The 26542-nt window shown below is 40.0% G+C and overlaps 2 protein-coding genes and 1 pseudogene across 4 annotated transcripts in view; all 3 read right to left on the reverse strand.

Annotated features, from left to right (window-relative positions):
- LOC144634936 (uncharacterized) overlaps nucleotides 1-26542 on the reverse strand; it is a 153404-nt pseudogene that overhangs the window by 39949 nt on the left and 86913 nt on the right. The window lies entirely within an intron of this gene.
- Nucleotides 709-9452, reverse strand: LOC144634985 (uncharacterized). Of its 2 annotated transcripts, none has more exons than XM_078494036.1 (2): nucleotides 9364-9452; nucleotides 709-2362 (listed from the first exon to the last, which is right to left on the reverse strand). In XM_078494036.1, exons 1-2 carry the CDS (start codon nucleotides 9392-9394, stop codon nucleotides 1152-1154), a joined length of 1242 nt encoding a protein of 413 aa, XP_078350162.1. In that variant the 5' UTR covers nucleotides 9395-9452; the 3' UTR covers nucleotides 709-1151. The 2 variants fall into 2 exon arrangements, with proteins under 2 accessions (XP_078350162.1, XP_078350161.1); XM_078494035.1 differs by lacking the exon at nucleotides 9364-9452 and adding an exon at nucleotides 4285-4500.
- Nucleotides 10974-23649, reverse strand: LOC144634944 (uncharacterized). Its single transcript, XM_078493995.1, has 3 exons — nucleotides 23421-23649; nucleotides 17806-18396; nucleotides 10974-12450 (listed from the first exon to the last, which is right to left on the reverse strand). Exons 1-3 carry the CDS (start codon nucleotides 23647-23649, stop codon nucleotides 11315-11317), a joined length of 1956 nt encoding a protein of 651 aa, XP_078350121.1. The 3' UTR covers nucleotides 10974-11314.

Raw genomic sequence — 26542 nt, forward strand, 5'->3', positions numbered from 1 at the left:
CGAAAAAAAACGCACCGTCAACACATGTCTGGACTGAAAGATTAGTCCTCTTCAGGTTGACGTGCAATTTTCCGGTTATTGTTTCAGGGGACCTAAAGCTTCCATTTTCAAGAGCAAAACCAACGTCATGCCTGCGAATAAGGGTGGAGAAATGCCCCGCGCGTGATTTTTGCGCAGATTCCAAATCTTTGTTTTTTGGGCAAGTGATTCGCCTACCGAACACACACACACACACACACTTTTGTAGTGTATAAGCGTTCACCGAAACTGGAGCGGGACAAGGTGCTATAGTAATGGGCGTGGGAACCTTATGGGAGGCGGGAGACGAGAGGGTGAAAAGAGGAGGGAGGGTGGGGGGAGGGGACGGGCTCACATGGTGAAGGGAAATGGAAAAAAGTGGAAATTATTTTTCGCAAGAATGGAGTTTTTGCGTAATATTTCTGCATTAAAAAGAACACGAAGAGGCGGAGACCACCGAGTCAACTAAGTATGGGAGGAAGGGGGGGGGGGGAGTGGCAGCAGGGGATCTGACATTCCTTTTTCTCATATTGTTTTACTCAAGGTTCCCTACACTCAATAATGTAAAAATTCAGCTTTTAGCCTTGAATTCTTTGAGCTATTCACGTTCTTTATTGGGACCTTGAGAAAAAAAATAGGAGGAAGAATTTCTGAATCCGGTTGGAATTATATTACATTGGTCTCGGAGACATTTTTTCTTCTTTGTCAAATAACATGAAAAGGAATAGGCAGGGTATTGTATATGGGCCGGAATATGTTACAGCAATTGCACTGAAATAAGAGTTTATTGACACATAGGAAACCACAGTGTTGGGGCAATAAACTGGGTCTGTGTTAGTTTCATCTACATTAAATCAAAAGGAATATTTTTTCTCAAATGCTATCATAACTGGTAATTGTTTGTCCAAATGCTGTTAAAGCTAAAGCATTAAGTGGTATTCATTCCATACTGTTTGTCACGTTTCAGTGTTACTACTAAGATCACATGCACTCCTTTTTACTTTCGCTTAGTAATTAACTAATAAACTGAGGTATACATGATGGTAAATGCAATGATATAAGTTCTATTTATCATACTCGCTGAGGTTTGTTAGTTTTGTAAAGCTACTGTCAGTAATGCCAAGCGTTTATTTTTACGCCTGACCATAACACTTGAGTTTTCCTAATGTATGATATCCTTCTTCGCTTGAGGCATCCAAGTCTCCCAGCCTGATTTGTGTCACAGGCAGAGCAAACTTGTCTGTCAACAGACCGCTGTCCTCATACCAACCATTGCCCCTGTTGTCACAGTTACACTTTATACCACCAGTACAAGAGTTTGTTACTCCGCATGCGCACATCTTGTCATGGCCTGTAGCTCCGCCCCAGTAGTTCATCCGTGTTCCATCACGTGACACCCACCAAGCAAAACTCTGCTCAATAAACTCCATTTCATTATTGCACTCAAACTTGATAAACTGTTCACAGTTCTGTGAGATTCGAGTGAGTGCTGCTAGCTGAGCAGTGCTGACTCCAGTGTATCGCACATCTTTACTGTAACATCCACCGTAATGACATCCAGGAATGCTAGGGCCAACATGGGTTCTACTCTCACTGTCGTGACTTATGATCGTCACGCCAGCACCGCCCTTGTCACTCATGTCACAGTACACACTGAAGGGAGTCACGCCTCCTTTGCCATCAGGGTCAATCACATAATTACCTGAAGAGCTTCCACCGAAAATTGACTTGAATTCGCTACAGGAGGTATAAGGCCAAGAATCGCCCTTGGGTCCTTGGGGGCCTTGGTTTCCTTTAGGTCCTGGTGTTCCCTGAATTCCCCGAGTACCACGGTTTCCTTTCGGTCCGGGAGTTCCCTGGATTCCCTGAGTACCTTGGTTTCCTTTAGGTCCTGGAGTTCCCTGAAATCCCTGAGTACCTCGGTCTCCTTTTGGTCCGGGAGTTCCGTGAATTCCCTGAGTACCTTGGTCTCCTTTTGGTCCGGGTGTTCCGTGAATTCCCTGAGTACCTTGGTTTCCTTTAGGTCCTGAAGTTCCCTGAATTCCCTGAGTTCCTCGTTCCCCTTTAGGTCCCGGAGTTCCCTGAATTCCCTGAGTACCTTGGTTTCCTTTAGGTCCCTGTGATCCTTGCGGCCCGAGCGGTCCATGTTTGCCTGGAGAGCCTCTGGGACCAGGCCTGCCTCGTCTTCCCCTGATGCCTCTGGAGCAATGTACATTACAGACCTGGCTATTTAGAGCAAGTCGGAGTTCTTTTCTGAGAACTTCGCGATCGATGGTTTTGCTTGCGTTTGCTTCCTTATCTGTAGTTTCCACATGGCGTTTGTAACGATTGTGTGGTCCTGCAACTGAAAAATATTGCGGAAATTTTCTGTTGAGATTACATTAGATAGAAGACGAAATTTTAAAAAAAATTAAAGTTTAGAGCCGGGAAGGGCTACAAGATTAAACAAAAATTAAAGTTGTTAACGAGTGTCCTGACGACAGCTACGAAATTAAAACAATGATTTGTCCCGTTGTTTGTGGAAGCGATACGGTTATCTTAAATGCGTCTGTGCGCGCGGTAACAAAGTAGGATGGAACACCTACGATCTGATCCGGAACTGAGCTTGCAAAATGTCAATTTCTATCGTTTTCGTCCCTAGAGTCGCTTGTACTTCTCGGTCGTCTGAGCCTGTGTACGAGAAACAAGTGGATCTGGGAACACATGACTTGATTGGCAATATCACTCGATGAGAGACGTGCCACTTTAGAGGTTCTATCTTTCGAACGCAAAATCGCGAACAGTCTAAGATATTACATGGATCTCTAAAGCGCTGTGTCATTCGGGAATTCTCCAACACGAATCGCAGAATGAGTAGAGTTTTATCTAATTGCTTATTTTACCGATCTAAAATATTCAGCCTGGCAAGATGCATTACATCTAAGTGATGCTAGTGAGCGCTGTTGAATTGATTCAGTCTTATTTACTCAGAGTCTTCATACTATTCAAACTACGCCTTTAGTGACTCTTTTTAAAATTCGCAGGAAATGTCACATATTCTTCTGTATCGACTTGCCAATGATGTGGAAATTAATCCTGGGCCTTTCTGTTGCTAATCGTATCTATAACAAAATTCTCGATTTTGATTGGTTCTGCGCGCGCCTATTTGTCGCGTAATCGGCGCGCGATCACGTGGGTGTCCAATTACAGGTATCCAATTTGAGCAACTTCAAATTGGATACCTGTAATTGGACACCTACGCCATCCGCGCGCCAATCACGCGCATTTGAATGGGTTTTTTCTTGCTGTTTGTGTGCAACCAATTGAATTTACCTTTGACTTTTTCTTACAGAAAATGTTCCTAAAGACTTCCTAACCTCGAATTTTGTTATTGACACGATTAATTAGTAATCGTACAATTCAGAGAGTAATCGTGCTCGTAATTTCAAATCGTCCTCGCGCTTCGCGCTCGGCCGATTTTGACATTACTCGCCCGATTACTCCCTGAATTGTACTCCACTCAGTCCAATTACTATTACTAATCGGCTGAGGTCGTCATGAAATGCACTAATGTTATGATATGGTAACTGAAGGTGGTAGTTTTGTAATTTAGCGAATAACAAATTATAATACGAAAAAGGTCGCAATTTAACGGATCATTGTAAAACATCATCGACTCTGTATGCATGCATGCGAGCCGTTAATTCCAAATGAGCTAGGGCCAGCTCTTTTTGTTTTAAGTAACTGACTTCTTTACCATTTCTAGCCTAGCTTCTCTGGACTAAGATTTCATGTGAGAAGAAGAGAACTTTACAAAACACATCTGATCATATCAAATCCCATTCGGTCTAAATGCCATTCGGTGCCAAGAAAAACACCTTCTGCTGATCAGTCTGAGATTGATTTCAATGAAGTTGTATTTTGGTACCAACAAAATTCCGTCATGTGCTCTGCACACCAACATAACAAGGGCTTTAGCAGTACAGAGTGATGATAAGCTTGAAAGGAAGTCTTAATTCATTGATGCTAAAAGGTTTAGTTCAGTTAAAACTTTTCGCAGCAGGTTCGTTCTTACCATTATTTTTCTAAAAAAAGGAAAGGAAATGAAAGCGATGAATTTCTTTCGCAGTTATAAAGTTAAAACTTATTATATCGATGGGTTTGGAATTGGCCACAATACTGGATTGATGTTCTCCAAATGACCGCGATGTAATTGCCCGAGAGTCATGTTTCAACTTTCTTAGTTTCAGCCGTAGCTTCTCTTAACTAAATCATTGAGCTACTTACCATTGTTTAAATCACTGTGTAACATTTTCATCGCAGACTCATTTTCGTCGTTTGCTGTGTTTCGTAGCTCGAGCTTTTGTTCTTTTTGTTCATTCAAGACTTGAAGCATTTGTCGATGAACGTGAAGTTCGATCTCGACGTGAATCAATCCCGCGAAGCAAATAACGGAGAGAAATATCGATGAAAACATTTCCGTATTGGAGACCGGGCGTGTGTTTGATATCTCAGCCATAATACCGTTCTTAAAGGCTGTGAGGACTAACAAGCTTAGAGAAACGTTTTTGATTTAGAGTGTAACCAGTGGGTTTGCAATCAAAGGAAGACAAAAATACAATGCGTACAGTGTGTATTCAGTTTTAACCCTTGTCTGACCTTATTCCGGTGTGCTGATTCAAATCTTTAAGGGGGCATGTTTACAGTTTTCCCTGCCAATTTCTCATGTTACTTGAGTAGTCGCCGATTGATTCAATTCCAGCACATTCAGATGTCAAGCTTCCTACTAAGTGTAAATTTAAAATTAAAAATATATTTTTTTAACCCTTAATATGCTGAAATTATTCCTAAAAACGCGGGTTTTTTTTAACCGTTAATCGATTTTCTTGGCTCTACGGTCCAAAAGTTCTCTAAATTTGCTAAAAATGCACTTTTTGGCAATGCAGGAAGATTTTGATGTAATTTCCATGTAAAAATGTACAATATTTTACTTTGGCGCATGCGCATAAGCCAAAATTTGGACTTTGTTTTCTTTTTTTGCTGAACCGTTCCGATTTTTTTCCTTGCTCCTTTCCTTTTCCATTTCGTTTTTCTCTGCTTTCTTCTGCTCTCTATCTTTTACTCTGTGCACCCCTTCTACTGGCCTGAAAAGTTTTGATCTGAATCAATGGAAAACCCTGGAAAGGAGATCATGATCAAGTACGGGTATTTTGGCCTGTTTTAGCACCAATTTTACACCAAAAACTGATCGCGTTTTTTTCGATTAGCTCTGTCGGAATGCAGTCAATATTGAAGATGGACAGTCCTGTGGAAAGATCTATCCAAGCTCTATAAGATGCAAATCACAAAAATCTGCTGACGTGTAAATTGGTGACGTCATAAGTGGCAGAATGGCCATTCCTCCAAATCCCGGAATAATCCGCGCTTAGCACGTTAAGGGTTAAGCTGGGTCCAGAGACAGAGAGCTTTTTTTCATGATCATCGATCTTGGTTGCTAACTGTATTCACTTTAGAGACTGTTGGAACTGAGGAAATCTTTTTGGTGTACGTGGTTGTCTGAATGCTAACTTCAGCCTCCTCTGTCCTAACCCTGCTTTTGCGCTTTTCTTGGCTGATTTTCAAATCGCAGAGGAGGGCTCCTTTTCATCAGTCAATGATTTGATTGTTATTTTTTTTTTTTTTCATCCGAAATTTTTGACCTTTGTATCCGTTTTGAAATGTTTCCGACCATTCTATTTGTCTAACGTTATGCTTCATCATGACTAGACTGTGTATACGGACAATACTTGATAATTTTGTTGCAAGTTTACAGTTTTCCCTGTCACCGAGAGCTTTTCTCATGAACTGTTTGAACTAAAGAGATTGTTTTTGGTGTGGTGGTCTAAATACTAACTAATAGGCCTTCTCTGTCCTAACCCTTCTTTTGCACTTTCCTTTGGCTTATTTTCAAATCGCCAAGGAGGGCTCCTTTTCATCAGTCAATAATTCGATTCTTTACGTTTTTCGTCGAACATTCTTGACCATTCTACCCATTTTAAAATATTTTTAAAAATTCTTTGCTAAAATTAGATTTTTCTCACAGTATACTCTATACTTGATCTTGACTAGTTTGTGCACTTAGACAAAGGCTAACAAAATAATTTTGTCAAAGCATAATATTATGTTATAAATCAACGAGCACAGGTGTATTATGTCCGATTGTTGAAGAATGATTGTGTCGCCATGTGTCAGCAAAACGGGAGGAGGGGGATGGGAGTTGAGTGAGCGGGGGGGGGGGGGCACTATATTGACACGTTCTGCGAAGAAGGATCGAGTTTTTGGCTTTCCACTTAACGAGGACTCTCTTTACAACTCTCCCTAATAGCGAAGCGCGCGAGGTCTAAAAATAGAATGCAAATGAATATAACCCCCACGAGGCTCAGAAAACATCAGCGTGTTCTTAGAGAAATAGAAGGAATTTAGGCGACGTTTTCGTTTTACGAAAGATTTTTAGGAGCACCGGCTCTTTTAGAAAGTGTTTTAGGAAAATCGTCCGCCATTTCCGTTTGCATGTCTGAGTCTTGTCTGAGTCGTGACGTCACTCGCGCGCTTTGCTATTTAAGACAATACGACTGTTTCAACATTGTTAGGGCATAAACCTATCTCAAGTACAGTTTCTCACCAAATCAAGCTTGCAAATGTGATAGACTGGAACATCACACAATAAATCTACTTAGTAAAAAGAGGTGGACAGTGACTTACAACCTGAAAAGGTTAACAAGACCTTGATGATAAATCGAGTTCGGAACTTAGTCAAATTACCGCCTGATTTGATTTCTCCCGAAATTGGCGGGAATACAAAACACCCGTATAGCTTGTACTGAAAAGCTGTGCGAGTAGTACAAGAACTATAAAATAGACTTCGGGCCAGTAAACATACTTTTAAACTAGACTTTTGCTTTTCATTCTCCACTGAAATGCTTGTGCTCAATGTTTTAGTTTCGTTTAGAAAATGCCCACAGTTGTTGAAAAAGATACACAATCACCAATTCAAAATTCATGTAGGAACTTAGAAATGCTGATCTCTCTTCCTCATTTTTCTGTAGCCTAACTTCAAGTATCGGGCAAGGTTGTCACTGAATGCTCGCATTATTCTTAATGATTTTGCCTCACTGAAATAATCGAAGAAGTACTCATGAGTATGCTTCCCGCGGTAGGCCTTCAGCCATCACAACATCGAATTTTGGTCACTCGGTATTATCTTAAAGAAAGTTATAATATATTAACCGTGAAAGTAAAAGGATAACCTTCTTATAACATAGCGTCTCGATACTGTCTTACAAGATATGTGGAACACAATTTTTTTAATCAGTTATCAGTAAACTTTAAATTTGTCGTGCATGAGGTGTTAAACACGAAGGCGCGCTGTAAAAGAAAGCTTCCCAGGGAAGCCCAGGGCTCATTTGTCAATCAACCTCGCCAGCGTGCGGACGTGAAGGAATCTCACCGTAAGAGATAGCACTCGACAAACAAATTTATGTGTGCATTTTCTGTAAAGGCTCTTCATATATCCATTAAATTATTTTAAGAACAAATTGGAAAATATTTAAGCGTGCTCAGTTCGATCTTTTTACTTGAATTCTACGAATTGTCAAATAAACGACACGAAGTAAGCAACTTGACTTCCTTAGGCGAAAGTCATGTTCCGCAAATATCTATCACCTTTGAACATCAAATTCGAGATGCCATCCGAATTTCAAGGCTAAGTTGTAGCGAATCTTTTTTTTTTACCCGCAGGAGTAAGCAAAGTTACTGGGATAAAGACCTAAACAGTATAACATCGTATCACTATTGTGAAGCGATTTGCGGCTAAAACCTCCACCAGACAGTACATATAAAGTTCAACAATTTGAGAAACACTGTGCATAAAATACTCTGCAGTATGAAATCGAAGTGGTTTATGTTACTGTACCTTGATCGTGTGTCTAGAAATCCACCGAAATGCGGAAACACCGCCTGTGTAATTCAGACTATAGACGGTCAATGAGGAGTTGCAAAATGTCAGCCAAATAAAGTGCACATTCAACACATATAGTACTTTGCGAAATTGTACTTTGCGAAATGAGAAATCTGTACTTTGGGAGATGAGAAATCTGTACTTTGCGAAATGAGAAATTTGTACTTTGCGAAATGAGAAATCTGTACTTTGCGAAATGATAATCAAATGAGAAATCTGTACTTTGCGAAATGAGAAATCTGCACTTTGCGAAATGAGAAATCTGTACTTTGCGAAGTGAAAATCTGTACTTTGCGAAATGAGAAATCTGTACTTTGCGAAATGAAAATCTGTACTTTGCGAAATGAAAAATCTGTACTTTGCGAAATGAGTTGTTGGCGGATGAGTTTCTTCGACGCATTCGCCATCGACTTTCTTGGCGGTGAACACACATCCAAAGGTTCCCCGACCAATTTCCTCCTTGTCCGAAATGTCATCCCAAGAAAACTTAGGTAAACCGTCAAAAAGAGAACTTTTCTTTCGGGCTGTAGGGCGGTCAAGCAAACCAAAAGATGACAGCTTGAACACCATGCCGACCGAACAACTACGAGTTTCCCGCCAATTCTGATACATGTGACCGGAAGTAGAAAGTGTCACGCATTCTCTCCACATGAGACAAAACTGTCTGGATAACGCCAGCGCAATGAAATATGAAATAATCGGCTCAATGAGCTTCAATGTAACAGCGAAAAAGGAGCACCTCTTGACTTTACATCGTTGCGGCGAGAGGCAAATAATCAAATTAAAAAATATCATCGCGTTCAACGAAGAACGATTTTTATTATTTATTTCCTTTTATATTTCTCACTTCGCAAAGTACAGATTTCTCGCAAAGTACAGATTTCTCATTTCGTAAAGTACAGATTTTCATTTCGCAAAGTACAGATTTTTCACTTCGCAAAGTACGTGAGCCAAATTCGGTGAGCCAAAATCTTGCATATACGCTAAAGAAGAGACATCACTGGTGCTTTCTTGGTTTTATTTCGCAAAAGTTAGTATTTTTCAGTCAAATTAAAGAGCCTAAGGTAGGATTCGACATTTATTTTGGATAAACGACTTTACCCCTTCTTGCTTGCATGGTCCGCCATATTTGATTTAGCAGGGATCGCGTGACAAAGGGGGAGGAGCTTTACTCCTTTTATAGCGCGCCTTCGTGTTTAAATACTAGAATATAGGGGCGCTAGAATACTCGGAATTGTTTTCCCAAAATAAGAACATAGTATGGCGATTCACAGGAATCATGTTTCAGCTTCCTTAGTTTCAGCTGTAGCTTCTTTAGATAAATAAAATTACTCGTCTATAACCATTTTCTCGATAATTGTATTACTCACCTTTTTTTGAATCACTGTGTAACATTTTCATCACAGACTCATTTTCGTCGTTTGCTGTGTTTCGTAGCTCGAGCTTTTGTTCTTTTTGTTCATTCAAGACTTGAAGCATTTGTCCCTGGACGTGAAGTTTGATCTCGACGTGAATCAATCCCGCAAAGCAAATAACGGAGAGAAATATCGATGAAAACACCACCGTGTTGGAGACCGGGCGTGTCTTTGATATCTCCATAACACCGTCTGGAGAGGCTACGAGAATTATCAAGTCCTATCAAACTTTGACAAAAGTCTTCGATATAGAGCGAAACTTGTGCCTGTGTGCTCAAAGGCAGACAATAACACAATGTTTGTTGGTACTGAGTTCTAACCTTTCTTTGACCTGTTTTCCGGTTTCAACTTGCATTGGATCAGTTTTATAGCTTTAGGCTAGAGCTCTTATATTTCTCCCGTCAATATGCCATGTTCCTGTGGTGTGGGGTGGGGGTAGTGGTGCAGAGTCGGTATTCTACATACACAGTACAGTAAGATCGGGGTACGAATTACCAAGGGACTGGGAAATTGTGTTCGTTATTTTGTCATACCGGGCATCTGTTCTGCTGACACATTTTTATATGGCTGGGATGAATATTGTGTCATTATAAAGGGGCTCATTATATCATGGTTTAAATGTATAATGATGAACCTTTAGGGGATTGTTCGGTCGGAGTCTATACAACTTGCGGCATATTGTTTGAAGCATTTGTAGCGTGAAGAACAATGTAGAGTTGCAGATTTCGCCTTTTGTTTAGGAATCAAGAATGGGAATGATATTTTACGAAGGGAAAACGCACCTTCAGTACATGTCTGGACTGAAAAATAATCTATCATCTTGATCAACGTGCACTTTTCCGATTATTGTTGCTAGGAACCGAGTGACTATTTTCACGAGGAACAACGTCGTAGCGTGCCTGTTTATAAGGGTGGGGTAATGCTCGGCGCTCGACTTTCGCGCACATTCCAGAACTTCGTTTGTCGGGCAAATGATTCACCTTTCAAATTCACTCACTCTTTTGGAGTGTGTAAGTATTCAAAGAGAAAGGAGCGGGAACCTGGTAGCTATAGTAAAGCGAGTGGGAATCTTATGGGAGGCGGGAGACGAGAGAGTGAAAAAAGGGGCTCCCAAGGTGGAGGGAACTGTGAAAAACTGGAAATTTATTTTCGCAACATTGGAGTTTTTGCGTAATTAAATTTTTTGCTTTAGAAAGAACAAAAAGAAGCGGGGACCACCTAGTGAACTAAGTATATGGGAGAGCGGCGCGGGGGGGGGGGGGGGGGAGTGGCAGGGGATCTAAAATTCCCTTTTCCCATATCTTTTACTCAAGGTTCCCTGCATTGAAAATTCATTTTTTTTCTCCTTGGAGCCTTGGAGTTATTCAAATTCTTTATTGGGACCTTGAGAAAAAAAAATGGGAGGAATAATTTCTGAATTCGGGCGGAATTATGTTACCTTGGTCTCGGAAACATTTTTTTTTTTTTTTTTTTTTTGTCAAATAACATGAAAAGAAATAAGCAAGATGTATATGTCCTTGACTACGTTACAACAATTGCACTGAAATAAGAATTTATTGACACAGGAAACTACAGTGTTGGGACAATAAAATGGTTTGGTATTTAATAGTTTCATCTACATTAGATCTAAAGGTTTTTTTTTCTCAAATGATATCATAACTGGTAATTGTTTGTCTAAATACTGTTAAAGTTAAAGCATAAAGTGGTATTCAGTCCATACTGTTTGGCACGATTCAGTGTTACTACTAAGATCACATGCACTCCTTTTTACTTTCGCGATCGCTAAATTCATTAATAAACTGAGGTATAGATGATGATAAATGGAATGATATAAGTTCTATTTATCATACTCGCTGAGGTCTGTTAGTTTTGTAAAGCAACTGTCAGTGACGTCAAGCCATAACTTTTACGCCTGACCATAACACTTGAGTTTTCCTAATGTATGATATCCTTCTTCCTTTGAGCCATCCAAGTCTCCCAGTCTGATTTGTGTCACAGGCAGAGCAGACTTGTCTGTCAACAGACCGCTGTCCTCTCTCCAACCACTTGCATAGTTATGACAGTTACACTTTTTACCACCAGTACAAGAGTTAGTTACTCCGCATGCGCACATCTTGTCATGGCCTGTAGCTCCGCCCCAGTAGTTCATTTGTGTTCCATCACGTGACACCCACCAAGCATAGCTGTGCTCAATAAACGTCACGTCATTATTGCACTCAAACTTGATAAACTGTTCACAGTTCTGTGAGACTCGAGTGAGTGCTGCTAGCTGAGCGGTGCTGACTCCAGTGTATCGCACATCTTTACTGTAACATCCTCGACCACTACATCCATTAGGACCAACATGGGTTCTACTCTCACTGTCGTGACTTATGATCGTCACGCCGACACTGCTCTTGTCATTCATGTCACAGTACACACTGAAGGGAATCACGCCACCTTTGCCATCAGGGTCAATCATATAATTACCTGAAGAGCTTCCACTGCGGCTCGTTTTAAAATTGCTGCAAGATTTTGGGAGAACCTTGATAAGAGCGTTAGCTTTAATGGAGCGATGAAAATTTCTGGCCACACACGTGTAAGTTCCGGCATGGTTTGAAGTAACTCTCTTGACAACTAAAGTTCCATTTGGATACATAATATGGTTTGGGAGATGACTTGTGTCTGATCGTTTCCAGAAAATTTCTGAAGCCCCCTGAGCTGTACAGTTCAGAATCACATCGCTAGAACTTAATACGACAAGTTTCACAGGTGGAAGCAACTTAAACTTGAGTTCTTCGATGACTGTAATTTGTGCCACGGCCGAATCTTCATTGAGCAGATTTTTGGCTGAACAAACGTAATCTTCCCCGTCAGCTTTTGTTACACTGAGAATAACCATTTTGTCTTTTTCAACCTTGAATCGCTTTTTCATTGCGTTATTATACCACTTACGCCACGTGACCGTTGGAGTCGGCTGACCAGTAGCTTGGCAGACCAGGCTCACATTCTGTCCTCCTTCAATGATGACAGATGAGGGCTTCCGAGTGATCACCGCGCCAACTAAATGTACGAAAAAGGAAAAATATATCAAGAAAAAACAAGACTGAGAAAAGAAAAAAGCAAATAAAAAAGACTCACAAGTGAACAGATACAGAACTTAACGGTCGGGGGAATAAGTGCCAGTTTTGGCAAATCTTCGTTGAAGCACTCGAAGAATTTCAGAATTATTTTATCCAATCAAAAACTAGCGCGAGCGCTCATGCCGATTCCCTCTATAGCGCGCGCCTGCAGGCAATCACGGTAGTTGTATTTATCAAACCATGCGCGAGACTCAGCAACGATGCACGTTGTTGGGAATTGCACGAACAAATACGTCATGTTGCTTAGCAACTTCTAGGAGAAAAACCGCCGGCTCAGTCACTTTTCAGAGAAGTGATGTCGCCATCAACTGGCACTTGTTCACCCGAGTGTAGAGAAGAAATTGAGAACACTTGACAGAGACTGTTTTCACAACTTTATGTCGGTGAAAAATATTACATTCTAATGTAATTTTCCCAAACGTAGGCTTCTTTCAAGTTGCTGCATGCAAACATTTTACTGCTTTAACCCTATTCAGACCGGGCTTTTTTGGACCTTCTCAGACCGTGGGGGGACTTCGGAAGCCCCCCCCCCCCCATGTAACTTCCAGAATATTTAAGCAATCACCATGAAACTTATAGGATGTATTGTATGTCCGAAACTCTTTCTTTTGGTATATGTCACGTGGGATGGTGACGTCACGTCACGTGACAATTACATCATGATGTCAAAACAGCCGCCATCTTGGATCCGCCATCTTGGATTTCAAAATTTTTTCAAAATGCCAGAAAACCACCCAAAATCACTGCAAAGTACTCAAAATGAATAAAAATGTGCTTTAAATCCGTAAGAATGTAAAAATAATTCCATTTAAGGACGGTGCCTACTAATAACGAAGTAATTTTGCCTGGCCGAAGACTATGCAAGAAATGTAGATGTTACCAAGGGCTATTAAAATCCAAAAAGAAAATTGGGGGTAGCCACGCAAATTTTCGAGATAATTAGGTTTGAAAAAACTAGAATAAAGTGCTGAAGTGGCATTTTAAAAAAGACATAAAATGAAATAAAATTTTCTTGCAAATTCCATTTGAAGTTGGTTTTTCATGAACAAAATCACCATAAAATATAACAACACTTACAATAACTAACAAATAATGTCTATGAAACTGCGTGATCCACGATTTTAGTAACAAAATAATTGCGTTTGAGCAATTTTTGACTCTAACCGCTCTCATTTGCACGGCCAGAAAATCGGCCTAATTTTTTTTTCACTGAATCACAAATTAAACATGTGCTCTATAGACTTCCCACTTCCATTTTATAAAATAAAAAGTAGGGGTTACCGCGCGTTTTTAAAAGTTATACGAGTTCTTTTCAAGCTCTATCGAATCGTTTTTGGGGTCTGTTACATTTTTCCTTTATACATTCATGTGTAAAGAGTAAAAAGAAATGTCTTATATTGTTCCCTTCAATATCAGTGGTTATTCTATTTGTTCCTTGATTCTCTGTGCTGCCTTCTGAGCGGCAAGTCGTAAAGGAGGACGTTGTATATCATTTTCAGGAGCTTTTTCTATGTTTTTGTTAGTCGGTATGTCTGACATCTCTAACGGATAAAGTTTCTCTACAGGTCGTGATAGTTCCTTTCCAGAAGGTACTCTTAGAGATACAGATCTTGCGAGTCCATCTTTCCCCGTGTGTAGGCTAGTTACCACACCTATTTTCCATTGGTTTCGTGGGGTGCTATCGTGTATGAGAACAACATCTCCAATAGCAACTGTCTTTTTGTTTACTATTCTCTTTCGACAAGTGTGATGTTCTCGCAGACTTGTCAGATATTCAGTTTTCCATCGTGTCCAGATGGCGTATATTAGTGTTTTCTGATACTGAGCTCTTTTTATCAGTGCTTTTGTTGACATCTCAGATGGAATATAGTCTGGATCTGCTTCGTTTTCTTTAGCATTCGTGTCTGGTAATGTTAGGAGACGGTATCCACATAAAAAAATGTGATGGTGTCAGAGGAGAGGCATCGTTGATGTCTGTGTAAGGGTATGTTAAGGGTCGGCTGTTTAGCACTGCTTCTACTTCAGTAAGTATTGTGTTTAGTTCAATCATGTTTAGGCAGGCTTTCCCCAGAGTTTTCTTTAAACGTCTTTTCATTAGACCAATAAGCCGCTCGTAAAATCCTCCCCACCACGGAGCTCTCTCAGTGATGAATTTCCAAGTTATGTTGTGATGAGCGAGGAACTGTTTGGATGAACCTGTTCCAAGAATTTGAGTTTTGATTGTTTGAAGTTCTTGAGCTCCGGCTTTGAAGGTTTTTGCATTGTCTGAAATGATACACTCCGGAACTCCTCGACGGCTTATGAATCGTCTGAATGCTCTAAGGAAAGCATCGGTGGTCTGATCTTCTACTAATTCAAGGTGTATGGCTCTTACTACCGCACATGTGAAAAGACATATGTACATTTTAGATGAGGTTTGATTTGTCTGGTCGCGGACATATAGAGGTCCTGCGTAATCGATCCCTGTAAATTGAAATACTAGGGATTGTTGGACTCTTGATTGTGGTAACGGTGGTGTGGGTACAGAGCGAAAGGGTGGTCCTTCCACTTTTCTGCATGTTACGCATTTTGATATGATTCTTTTTTACGAGTTGTCGACCTTGAGGTATCCAATATGTTTGTCTGATGTGAATAAATGTTTCTCGTACTCCACCATGCATTACCTACTTATGCATAGAATAGACGATGAGTGTAGTTAAGTAGTTGTCCTTTGGTATGAGGATAGGAAATTTTGTGTCGTGAGGCAGATCTGTATACTGTAGTCTACCACGACAGCGTATGATATCTTCATTGTCAAGATAAAGATCGAGTTGTCGTATGATGGCAGGTTGTCTGGATTTGTCTTTGTTCTTCAGGTATGAAATTTCTTGTCTGTAGATTTTATGTTGAGTAGCTTTCAGCAAGACATTCCTTGCTTCCACGATATCTTTCGCTGTAAAAGTTTCACTGTATACTTTTCTTTTTCTCCATTTTCTTGCGAAGTTGATAACGCGGGCAGTGACTCTGAGTAGATGGATTAGGGTGCTGTATCTTGTTATGTCAATGATGTTTAGTATATTTGGATCATCTGCGACGTTTGTGACAATTTCCATCTGTAAGTTTTGAAGTGCTTCATGAAATAAATTTTGGGGATATGGAGGCCATTGTTCCTCTGGTTCGCTAAGCCATGGAGGTCCCTCAAACCATATTTTTTTCTTATCGTTGAATATAATAGTGCTTACTCCACGAGTTATCAAGTCAGCTGGGTTCATAGACGTTGGGCAAAACCTCCAAGTTTGGGATGATGTGATTTCTTGTATCTTGTGAACTCGAGTTCGAACGAATTGTTGTAGTTGTTTGTTGGAAGATAACCAAGATAACACAATTTGTGAATCACTCCAGTATATAACTTCACTGCTGTTTACAAGCTCTAAGGTTTGTTTAGGTATTGGAATAGTTTTGCTCCCAAGAGTGCTGCTAATAGCTCTAGTCGTGGTAGTGTCGTCGTTTTCAAGGGTGCGACTCTGGTTTTAGCCATAAGGAATGCAGTGTGTATTCCGTTGTCAGCTGACAATCCTCTTAAGTAAGCGAACGCTCCGTAAGCCTGTTGGCTGCTGTCACAAAATATGTGCAATTGAGTTTTTGTAACGTTTGCGAAGAAGTACTGTCTGGGTACTTCAATTGAGGTTAAATTGTGGATATCATCAATCCATTTTAGCCACTGTTCTTTTTGTTCGTCTGGTAGACTTTCATCCCAACTTAAGGTTTGTTTCCACAGGTCTTGAAGCATAATCTTTGCCTTTACTGTAATAGGTTCCACGAAGCCGAGCGGGTCAAACAATTTTGATGCGAAGCTTAGTGTTGTTCGCTTTGTTGTTTTTGTGATAGCATCTCTTTCTCTGATCATTTTCTCGATTGAAAGTGAGAGCGTGTTACTTGTTGAATTCCAGGTGAGTCCCAAGATTTTTGTTGTTGGAGCTGCTTGTATATGATCTTCTTGTGCTTTGCGATTTAGAGCGTCTGAGTTAGAAGTCCATTGGCGTAGATTCATACCTGCTTCTCGAAGGTACCTTTTCGATAATGAGTAATATTCTAAGGACTTATTATCGCAATCAGTTCCGGTTATCACGTTATCCATATACATGTTTTTCATAAGGTCCCGTGCTACCCAATCGTCCTTTTGACTTAGGTGATATTGTATTGTTGCGTTCAGCAGAAAGGACGAGGGTGTCGCTCCAAATAGAACTTGGCAAAATATTTAAGCCTCCAAGTTGCTTTTACTGTCAACGGGTTAATTGATATCTTTAAGCCACAGGAATCTCGTTGCGTCTCTGTCTAAGGAGTTCAGTTCGATCTGTAAGAAGGCCTTTTCTATATCTGCAGAGAAGGCCTGTTTGTGTGTTCTGCAGAGAAGGCCTGTTTGTGTGTCCTCCCTAGCGAGTTAAATATTTGCATCTCGCGCGCGCATGCCATATGTAGTTAGCAGTTTGCGAGTTACGTTTGAGTGCTTAGCGATTTGTTTTAAACTGTTAATGTGAGCAATTTTAAGAGGTCAATGGGAACTAAAATGTTGCTTTTCCGCTGTGCCTGGCTTAGTATATGTCCATAAACTGGATTTCGTCGCAGCAGAAATCTTTCTTGATTTTAAGTCGCGCGCTTGGTCGCGTAGTTGAATTCGTCATTTTGAGCGAGCAAATTAATCAAAAGCGCGCGCGTCCAGTGTGTTCGATACATTGCGTGATGCGCAGAACAAGTGCGCAGTAACAATAGGAGGCACCGTCCTTAAGTTGATTTTTATTAACAGAAACACGCAAAATTACAAATTTGGGAAAACATGCCTGTCAAAATACCGTTGTCATGGTGATGTCAAGTTCCTGACACATCATCCAACCCTACCAAATTGTTGCCAGATAAATTTTAGGAAAACTCAGAAAGTTTGGCAGCGTTTGGTTAAATCTTAAAAAAGTTATAAAAGTTCAAAGTCAGCGCGGGCCTCAAAAGCCCCCCCCCCCCTGGTCTGAATAGGGTTAATTAAGTTTAAATAAAATGACTTGCAATTATGACACTGACAATGGTGTGTATTAATGAATCATACTGAAAACACAATACTCACAGTTGCTTTTGCAATAGAACCAATTTAATCAGTGCTCTAATAACGGAATTTGAACCCGTGACTCATCGGCAACACAGATGTAATGGATTCCAATTTCGGTGAAGCACTGATTAGTTTCTTGCTTTAATTGCAAACATTACTTCACGTGTCAATATTTTATGTTCCAATTATAACACTATTCACCTTGAACAGATAACGTAGCCGATGACGTCATTTCTCCAAGAATATTTCTTGCTACACAAGTGTACGTTCCCTCATCATGCGACGTCACATCTGTTATCATCAAGCCACCACGTGACGGCACAACTCGTTTGTCCGCGACAAGACTGGAATTCTGCTTCAGCCACGTGACTTCAGGTTCCGGGTTTCCTTCAGCCTCGCACTGAAACGAGGCTGCACCAGTTTCGTTTACCACCAAGGATATTGGAAGTGCCACGATTGAAGGGGCTGAGATAGATTTACCAGGGTCGCCCTTGGTTCCTTGGGGGCCTGGGTCACCTTTAGGTCCAGGAGGTCCCTGAATTCCCTGAGTACCTTGGTTACCTTTAGGTCCCTGTGGTCCTTGCGGACCTGGCGGTCCATGTTTACCTGGAGAGCCTCTGGGACCAGGCCTGCCTTGTCTTCCCCTGATGCTTTTAGGGCAGTTGACATTGCAGGCCAGGCTACTCAAAGCAAGTTGCAGTCTTCTGATGACTTCACGATCGATGGTTTCGCTGGAATTCGTTTTCGTGTCTGTTGTTTCCGGCACGTGGCGTTTGTTACGAATGTGTTGTCCTGCAATGAACATCACAGAATGACTTAGGTGATGTTTCACTTAGTCTACTAAACGGGCTTTTCAAAGCTTCAGTTACGTACTAAAAGGTTGAATTTAACAATACACAGAGGAATTACAAAAGTTTAACCTTTTGTGCACTGTCTGAATTATTCTGCCTGTGCTGCACCGTTCTTTTACCTGTGCTGCACCGAAACTATGGAATGTGCTATCATTTGACATAAGAATCGCCAGCACCGTTAGTATTTTTAAAGCCAAGCTAAAAACCCACCTTTCACGTCAAGCATTTTTATCGTAGTTGTTTTTAAATCATTGTAAGTTTACTTTTAAATGTAATTTTAGCTCTATATCCTTTTTTCCATTTTTAATCTTGTCATGCGCATTTGAACATTTCATGGAATTTGCGCATTATAAATGTTTTATTGTTGAAGAGGAAGACAGTGACTTACAACCTGAAAAGGTTAACAAGACCTTCATGATAAATCGAGATCGGAACTTATTCAAATTATCACCGCTGATTTGATTTGTTCTGAAATTGTCGGGAAAACAAAAACCGTATGGCTTGTACTGAAAAGCAGTGCGAGTAGTACAAGAGGTAAAAATAGGCTTCTGGCCAGTTAACATACTTTTGAAATTAGCTTAGGTTTTCATTCTTCACTGAAATGTTTGTGCTCAGTGTTTCTTTTTTTAAAATGTCCACAGTTGTTGAAAAGAGAAAAACAATCACTTGTTAAATGTTTATCTCACTTCTCATTTTTCTGTAGCGGATAACTTTTTAAAGTATGGAGTATTACACTTAAAAGTGTAATACTCCATAACTTTCGAGCTATTTTAAACGTTCGCGGCCACCGTACCTCACCGATTTCGCTGAAATTTGGCATGCAGTGTTGTTTTAGGGTCCTTACTACCAAATGGATATTAAAAAGTTTCAATTCTTTTTATTTTGGAAAATGTCGAGAAGGCCGATTTGTAGCGTCCGTGACGGCCCGCCAACATGACGGATCGAAGGTGTTCTTGTTACTTCGACACTGAACCTGCCGTCACAGTTTCTCGATCATACTTGGTACAGTTATAAAGAACTATCTTTCTTCTTTCAATTTATCGAAGTAGATTCGGCAAATGTTGAGTTTGAATGATCAACGGCCAAAAAGTTCGAAGGTATGTTAACGATGTTTTGAACAGCCTCAAATTTACTACAAAATTAAAGGCTTATAACTCCACTGTTATCTCGATTAAGAACTAGCCAATTACCATGAATGCAAGAATGTCATAGAACGGTTTTATACTAGTGAAAATACCTGTCAGACATAACTTCAACTGTTCGTGTTATTCGACTGTTTTCACAAATATGCAAATTAAGGAATTCTTAAAGTGCCTATCTTTAACTATTTCACGCTTAAAGATTCCTCTATATCTTTTCGCCCACCTTTTGGCCAAACGAAGTTTTGTGTCTCCAGGCAGAATACGCGTTATCAGCAATGAAAGTCGAAGAGATACAGAAGCTCGAGTAAAATTAAAACTGCTGTGAAATGAACATCGTTTGAGCTTGACGCCTATTTATAGATTGCGCCCCGTTAATTAAGTTTATTTATTTGACGATCAGATAAAAATCAATGAATGATCAGAGTCAAAAAAGTCCATTTCTAAGCACGAAAAACACAGATATTTCTTTCAGAAGCATTTATGCATAGAAATACCGGTTTATTATTGACTGTTGACGCGGTTAAAAAAAATACTCGGCTTCCAGCGGTAAATCTGCATTTACAATTGTTGGGAGTTTGGGGTGTTTTTTTGGTGATGTTATTGGGGGGGGGGGGGGTGTGGAAGTGGTACCTCCGTATTCTCTTTACATCTCTGACACAGTACTCTGAATGTTGAACAAAAGAGCTCATCTGTTAATAAGCATAATGCGAGCTGTTTTCGAAATAAACATGACTTTACGTTTGTGTCATCAGTAATTATAGCGTTCGAAGAAGGCGTGGCTGAGTCGCGGCAACACTACATTTAGAGAAGTTTTCTCATTTCGCTTTAAGCCCAGCACCCCCCCCCCCCCCACGGATAAAAGACCTACCGCATTTAAAAGCCCACACTTCTAACCAAACTGTACAACCCCAGAGCTTATACGAGCGGATTTTTGCACTTTCTTGCACGGTTGGTAAGCTTGATGGCCCAATGGTCACTGCGCTGGACTCTGGACCAAACAGTCCTGGATAGAGCTTTTGGGGGACAATGCGTTAAGTTCTTTGACCGATGAACTTCAACTTATCCCTAGGGGAGGGTGATAAATTGTAAAGTAAACATTCAATTGGAAATATAGTCGAACCTCTCTAACACGGACACAGAAGGGACAGAGCAAAGTGTCCGTAGTAGAGAGGTGTTCCTGTTATAGAGGTCATCACTATGACGTCCATTTGACTTTATTGACAGCTGAAAGTAGAAAAAAATAACACTAAGCAAAAATCCGAAATGGTCTAAGGTGAATAAAGCGTTACGTTGTTGATTTTGAAATCATACACAGGAAACTGCATTACGTACGAACACAAAATGTCATCACCTGATCACCGAAGTGTCCGTAATATATATAAAGAGGTTACGTTATATGAATTTGTTCCCTGAGGCCGAGATTTAGTGTCCATTGTCCGAATAAGAGGGGTTTCGTATTATGGGGATTCTTTTAAAGAAAATAAATGAGAATTTTGTCGGGGCATCAGAGGTTGTCCGTAATAGAGGTTGCCGTATTAGAGAGGTGTCCTTATCGAGAGGTTCGACTGTAATAAAAAAAAAAAAAGTCCGAGATAACAAAAACAGCCAAGTGCTGACCCGTTCTCTTATTGTAAAAATCTGGACGAAAAACATTTGTTTATTTTAACTTGCCCTAAGAAGGATTGATTCGACATTCATTTCAATTCAATGAGGAAAATGTGTTAGCTTCACTGTTATTACGCTCTTCTTGCCGCGACTCAGCCACGCCTTCTTCGAACGCTAAATTACTGATGACACAAACGTAAAGTCATGTTTATTTCGAAAACAGCTCGCATTATGCTTATTAACAGATGAGCTCTTTTGTTCAACATTCAGAGTACTGTGTCAGAGATGTAAAGAGAATACGGAGGTACCACTTCCACACCCCCCCCCCCCCCCCCCCAATAACATCACCAAAAAAACACCCCAAACTCCCAACAATTGTAAATGCAGATTTACCGCTGGAAGCCGAGTATTTTTTTTAACCGCGTCAACAGTCAATAATAAACCGGTATTTCTATGCATAAATGCTTCTGAAAGAAATATCTGTGTTTTTCGTGCTTAGAAATGGACTTTTTTGACTCTGATCATTCATTGATTTTTATCTGATCGTCAAATAAATAAACTTAATTAACGGGGCGCAATCTATAAATAGGCGTCAAGCTCAAACGATGTTCATTTCACAGCAGTTTTAATTTTACTCGAGCTTCTGTATCTCTTCGACTTTCATTGCTGATAACGCGTATTCTGCCTGGAGACACAAAACTTCGTTTGGCCAAAAGGTAGGCGAAAAGATATAGAGGAATCTTTAAGCGTGAAATAGTTAAAGATAGGCACTTTAAGAATTCCTTAATTTGCATATTTGTGAAAACAGTCGAATAACACGAACAGTTGAAGTTATGTCTGACAGGTATTTTCACTAGTATAAAACCGTTCTATGACATTCTTGCATTCCTAGTAATTTTTAAAGACAAATTAAGAATGACTCTGTTACGGAATGGGCAAGTTTTTAAACAGTGATTTGGAAAATGCGAGCAACAGAAGTTCTTGTGAAACGAATATTGAATTACAACAGCGTATAATCTCGACAACAAAGTCGCCGATATAAAAATTTGCAAAAACAATCGTACGCTCAAAAATCGCCATATCTTTGGCAAAGATCATGTATTTGTTTAATATAAGCAAAGAATACATGAAAACTGTTTATTTTAAACGACCGCAACCCTTTCATGTTTCTCCCAATTATGTGCTGTTAATGAGCTGATCCGCTGAAATGGCGCTGAAATGGCCAATTTACTAGAGGTTCTATAATTTTTTATTCTTAACTGTAACATTTCCCCAATTTTTTTTATTAATGGAATCAATTCACCAATGAACAAGCTTTGTTCATGGTAATTGGCTAGTTCTTAATCGAGATAACAGTGGAGTTATAAGCCTTTCATTTTGTAGTAAATTTGAGGCTGTTCAAAACATCGTTAACATACCTTCGAACTTTTTGGCCGTTGATCATTCAAACTCAGCATTTGCCGAATCTATTTTGATAAATTGAAAGAAGAAAGATAGTTCTTTATAACTGTACCAAGTATGATCGAGAAACTGTGACGGCAGGTTCAGTGTCGAAGTAGCAAGAACACCTTCGATCCGCCATGTTGGCGGGCCGTCACGGACGCTTCAAATCGGCCTTCTCGACATTTTCCAAAATAAAAAGAATTGAAACTTTTTAATATCCATTTGGTAGTTAGGACCCTAAAACAAGACTGCATGCCAAATTTCAGCGAAATCGGTGAGGTACGGTGGCCGGTCAAAGTTCGAATCTTACAGACTATGACAATTAAGTCTCACGCATAAATAAACTGAATGCTCAATTTTGCCTCACTAGAGAAGTACTGAATTAGCTTCCCGGGATTGGCCTGCATCCATAGCGACATCGAATTTTTGTCATCGGTATTATCTTAAAAGGAAGTCGTATGTTATATTTATTAATGCTGAAAGGATCACTTTCCAATAACATATTTTCTTGATACCGTCTTACAATGGAAGCCCGTTTATTTTTAGATGTAAAACGCAAGTTTTAACTCTGTTAGAAAACTTCAAATTTACTGTGTATTAGTTTTTACTAGAATATAGGGGCGCTAGGATACTCGAAATTATTTCCCCCAAAATGAGAACACGGGATGTTGATTCACAGGAGTCACGTTTCAACTTCCTTAGTTTCAGCTGTAGCTTCTTCAGCTAAATAAAATTCCTTGAATATAATTATCTCCTCAATCACTGTATTACTCACCTTTGTTTGAATCACTGTGTAACATTTTCATCACAGACTCATTTTCGTCGTTTGCTGTGTTTCGTAGCTCGAGCTTTTCTTCTCTTTGTTGATTCAAAACTTGAAGCATTTGTCGATGAACATGAAGTTCGATCTCGACGTGAATCAATCCCGCAAAGCAAATAACGGAGAGAAATATCGATGAAAATACCACCGTGTTGGAGACTGGGCGTGTCTTTGATATCTCCATAACACCGTCCGGCGAGGCTACGAGAATTATCAAGCTTTGACAAAAGTCTTCGATACAGAGCGTAACTTGTGCCTGTGTGCTCAAAGGCAGACAAAAACACATTGTTTGTTGGCTGTGAGCTCTAACCCTTCTTTGACCCTTTTCCGGTTTAAGGTGGCTTAATACAGTTTTGAGGGGTTAAGTGAGCCCAACTTTTAACTCTCTTTAAAAATATTCAGGAATGTCTTTTCTTTCTCTTATTACTGTTGTTTAAAGCGTATATCCATCATATGCGACATTTGGCCAATAAAAATGCTAATAAACAATCAATAAAGAGCCAAAATGAATGGCCGAGTGCTTAAGAGGGGACTGGGCACTAGTTGTTTCAACAGCGTTTTTCTCGAAATCTACCCGTATGACCCCACCTCAAAATTTCAGAAATTACAAATTGGCTTTGATTTAACATTCATGCAGGATAAAATAAAAATCTGTAAGACAGATTTTTCGCAAAATAGGAAAATGTGATATTTTGCCCCTTTAAAAAATATCTCAAATTCTGTCTTACAGATTTTTATTTTATTTTGCATGGATGTTTAATCAAAGCCAATTTGTAATTTCTGAAATTTTGAGGTGGGGTCATACGGGTAGATTTTGAGAAAAACGCTGTTAAAACAACTAGTGCCCAGTCCCCTCCTAGGCACTCGGCTATTCATTTTGGCTCTTTATTGATTGTTTATTAGCATTTTTATTGGTCAAATGTCGCATATGATGGCTATATGCTTTAAAAAACAGTAATAAGAGAAAGAAAGAACATTCCTGAATATTTTTAACGAGAGTTAAAAGTTGGGCTCACTTACCCTCTCAAAACTGTATTAAGCCACCTTAAGTTTGCATTGGATCTGTTTCAAACCTTTGGGCTAGAGCTCTTTCATTTTTGCTGTCAATGCGTTATGTTCGTGAGGTGTGGAGAAGGGGGTATGGGCGAGGGAATGGCCTCCTCGATAGTAAAGTAAGGTCGCAATATAACGACTTACCAAGGGACTGGGAAATTGTCCTCGATATATTACAGGTTTGTTATACCGGAGTGTTGTCCCAATACATTTCACTGTTAGTATAACGTTGGCCGGGCTGAACTGTATATAACATTTATGATATACCGGCTGGGCCTTGGGTAGAAAGCGATTCATTACATCTGGTTACTTTAATTGTTAAAATTGCTAAAAGTGCTAAAATTCAAGAGGATCGGTCGGAGTCTATACGCCTACCAGCGGCATATTGCTTTGAAATAAGGGACTGGTCAATAAGTATCAGGGGGGTGGACCGGAGCAATTAGAAAAGTGGTGGCTAGAAAATTTGTGACCCACCCCTTCCGTCTGGCTCAAAACTGACTAACCCACCCCTAACAGGCGGTTGAAAATTACATGACCCACCCCCTTTGCTAAAAAAAAATCAAGGGACCTATCATTTCTTTTACATCTGTTAGGTGTTGGAGATTTTTTATTTGACTTCAGCTTTTAAAGTGAAATTCCCTACATAGACATTTTTCCTGATGGACACTGCTGTTCCATGTACTTCTTTTTCCATTTCTTAACACACCAAAGAAGGATGAATTTATCACTTCTCATACTAGCCTTTTGTAAGTTTTCCACGTATTTGTATGTAAAGTCCATGGGGAAACTGAATCAGTATATGATATTAATTCATAATCAATTACTGAAGAGTTCATATTTTTATACAGAAATTAATAACATAAAATACAACCACTGTCAGTCATTCATATTTGCAAATTATTTGAGAAAAGAGTTTACTGGTATTAAAAGGCCTAAAGCCCAGCTTGAATCTATGCAGGTTGAAGAGAGTCAGGTAAACTGATGAAATGATTACAAGCCATCTAGGGGGGTCAGGGGGCATGCTCCCTAGGGAAATTTTTATATTTGGGCCTTTTGAAATCGCTAGAAATTCATTTAAAACTGCTTAAATGGAGAAATTTATCAATTTTATATACTGATGAATACAACTTTTCTTGGAACTATAACAGTTAAAAGTTAGTGAATAAATAAGATGACCCACCCCCTACGTGTAGATCAAAACTACATAACCCACCCCTTTTCGAGGGCCCAAAAACTGATGACCCACCCCCTTTCTGCTCCGGCCCACCCCCCTGTACTTATTGACCAGTCCCTAATTGTAGTGTGAGTAACAATGAAGAGTTGCAGGCTAGTCCAGTTCGGCCGCGAGAGAGAAAGAGGGCCAGAACTGGACTAATTTTGCTCTTTGTTTAGGGTTACATGTCTGGACTGAAAAATAATCTATCGTCTTGTACGACGTTCAATTTTCCGATTATTGTTTCAGGGATCAACGTAAAGCCTGCCAATAAGGGTGGGGCAATGCTTGGGGCGCGATTTTCGGCAGGTTCCATATCTTCGCTTCTGGGGCGTGATTCGCCTACCGAACTCACACACACTTTTGAAGTGCAAAGGCGTTCAAGGAGAAGGATTGTGAACCTGGTAGCTATAGTAAAGCGAGTGGGAACCTTAAGGGAGGCGGAAGACGGGAGGGTGAAAAGAGGGGGGCACACAAAGTGAAGGGACTGGAAAAACTTAAAATTTAGTTTCACAATATTGGAGTTTTTACGTAATATTTCTGCTTCAGAAAGAACACAAAGAGGCGGGGACCACATAGTCAACTAAGTATATATGGAGAGGGGAAAGGGGGGGGGGGGGAGGGGGGTGGGCGTGGCAGCAGGGGATCTGAAATTCCCTTTTCCCATTTCTTTTACACAGTCAGAAAAAATTCAACTTTTTAGCCTTGGAGCCTTGTAGTTATTCAAGTTTTTTATTGGGACCTTGAGAGAAAAATGAAAACGAAATCCGGGCTTAGTAATATAACTTTGGTCTCGGAACGTTCTTTCTTC

This window comes from Oculina patagonica, chromosome 13 (genome assembly GCF_052425735.1).
Source record: "Oculina patagonica isolate OP01 chromosome 13, crgOcupat, whole genome shotgun sequence".
Classification (NCBI taxonomy): Eukaryota; Metazoa; Cnidaria; class Anthozoa; order Scleractinia; family Oculinidae; genus Oculina; species Oculina patagonica.

Bases quoted from the DNA above. Each gene is read 5' to 3' on its own strand.
- LOC144634985 (XM_078494035.1), bottom strand. From the start codon at position 4,474: ATGTTTTCATCGATATTTCTCTCCGTTATTTGCTTCGCGGGATTGATT. The intron at 2,363-4,284 runs GTAAGTAGCTCA...AATATTTTTCAG, and splicing joins ACACAGTGATTTAAACAATG to TTGCAGGACCACACAATCGT.
- LOC144634944 (XM_078493995.1), bottom strand. From the start codon at position 23,649: ATGGAGATATCAAAGACACGCCCAGTCTCCAACACGGTGGTATTTTCA. The intron at 18,397-23,420 runs GTGAGTAATACA...TGTTCATTGCAG, and splicing joins ACACAGTGATTCAAACAAAG to GACAACACATTCGTAACAAA. The intron at 12,451-17,805 runs GTGAATAGTGTT...TCGTACATTTAG, and splicing joins GGCTACGTTATCTGTTCAAG to TTGGCGCGGTGATCACTCGG.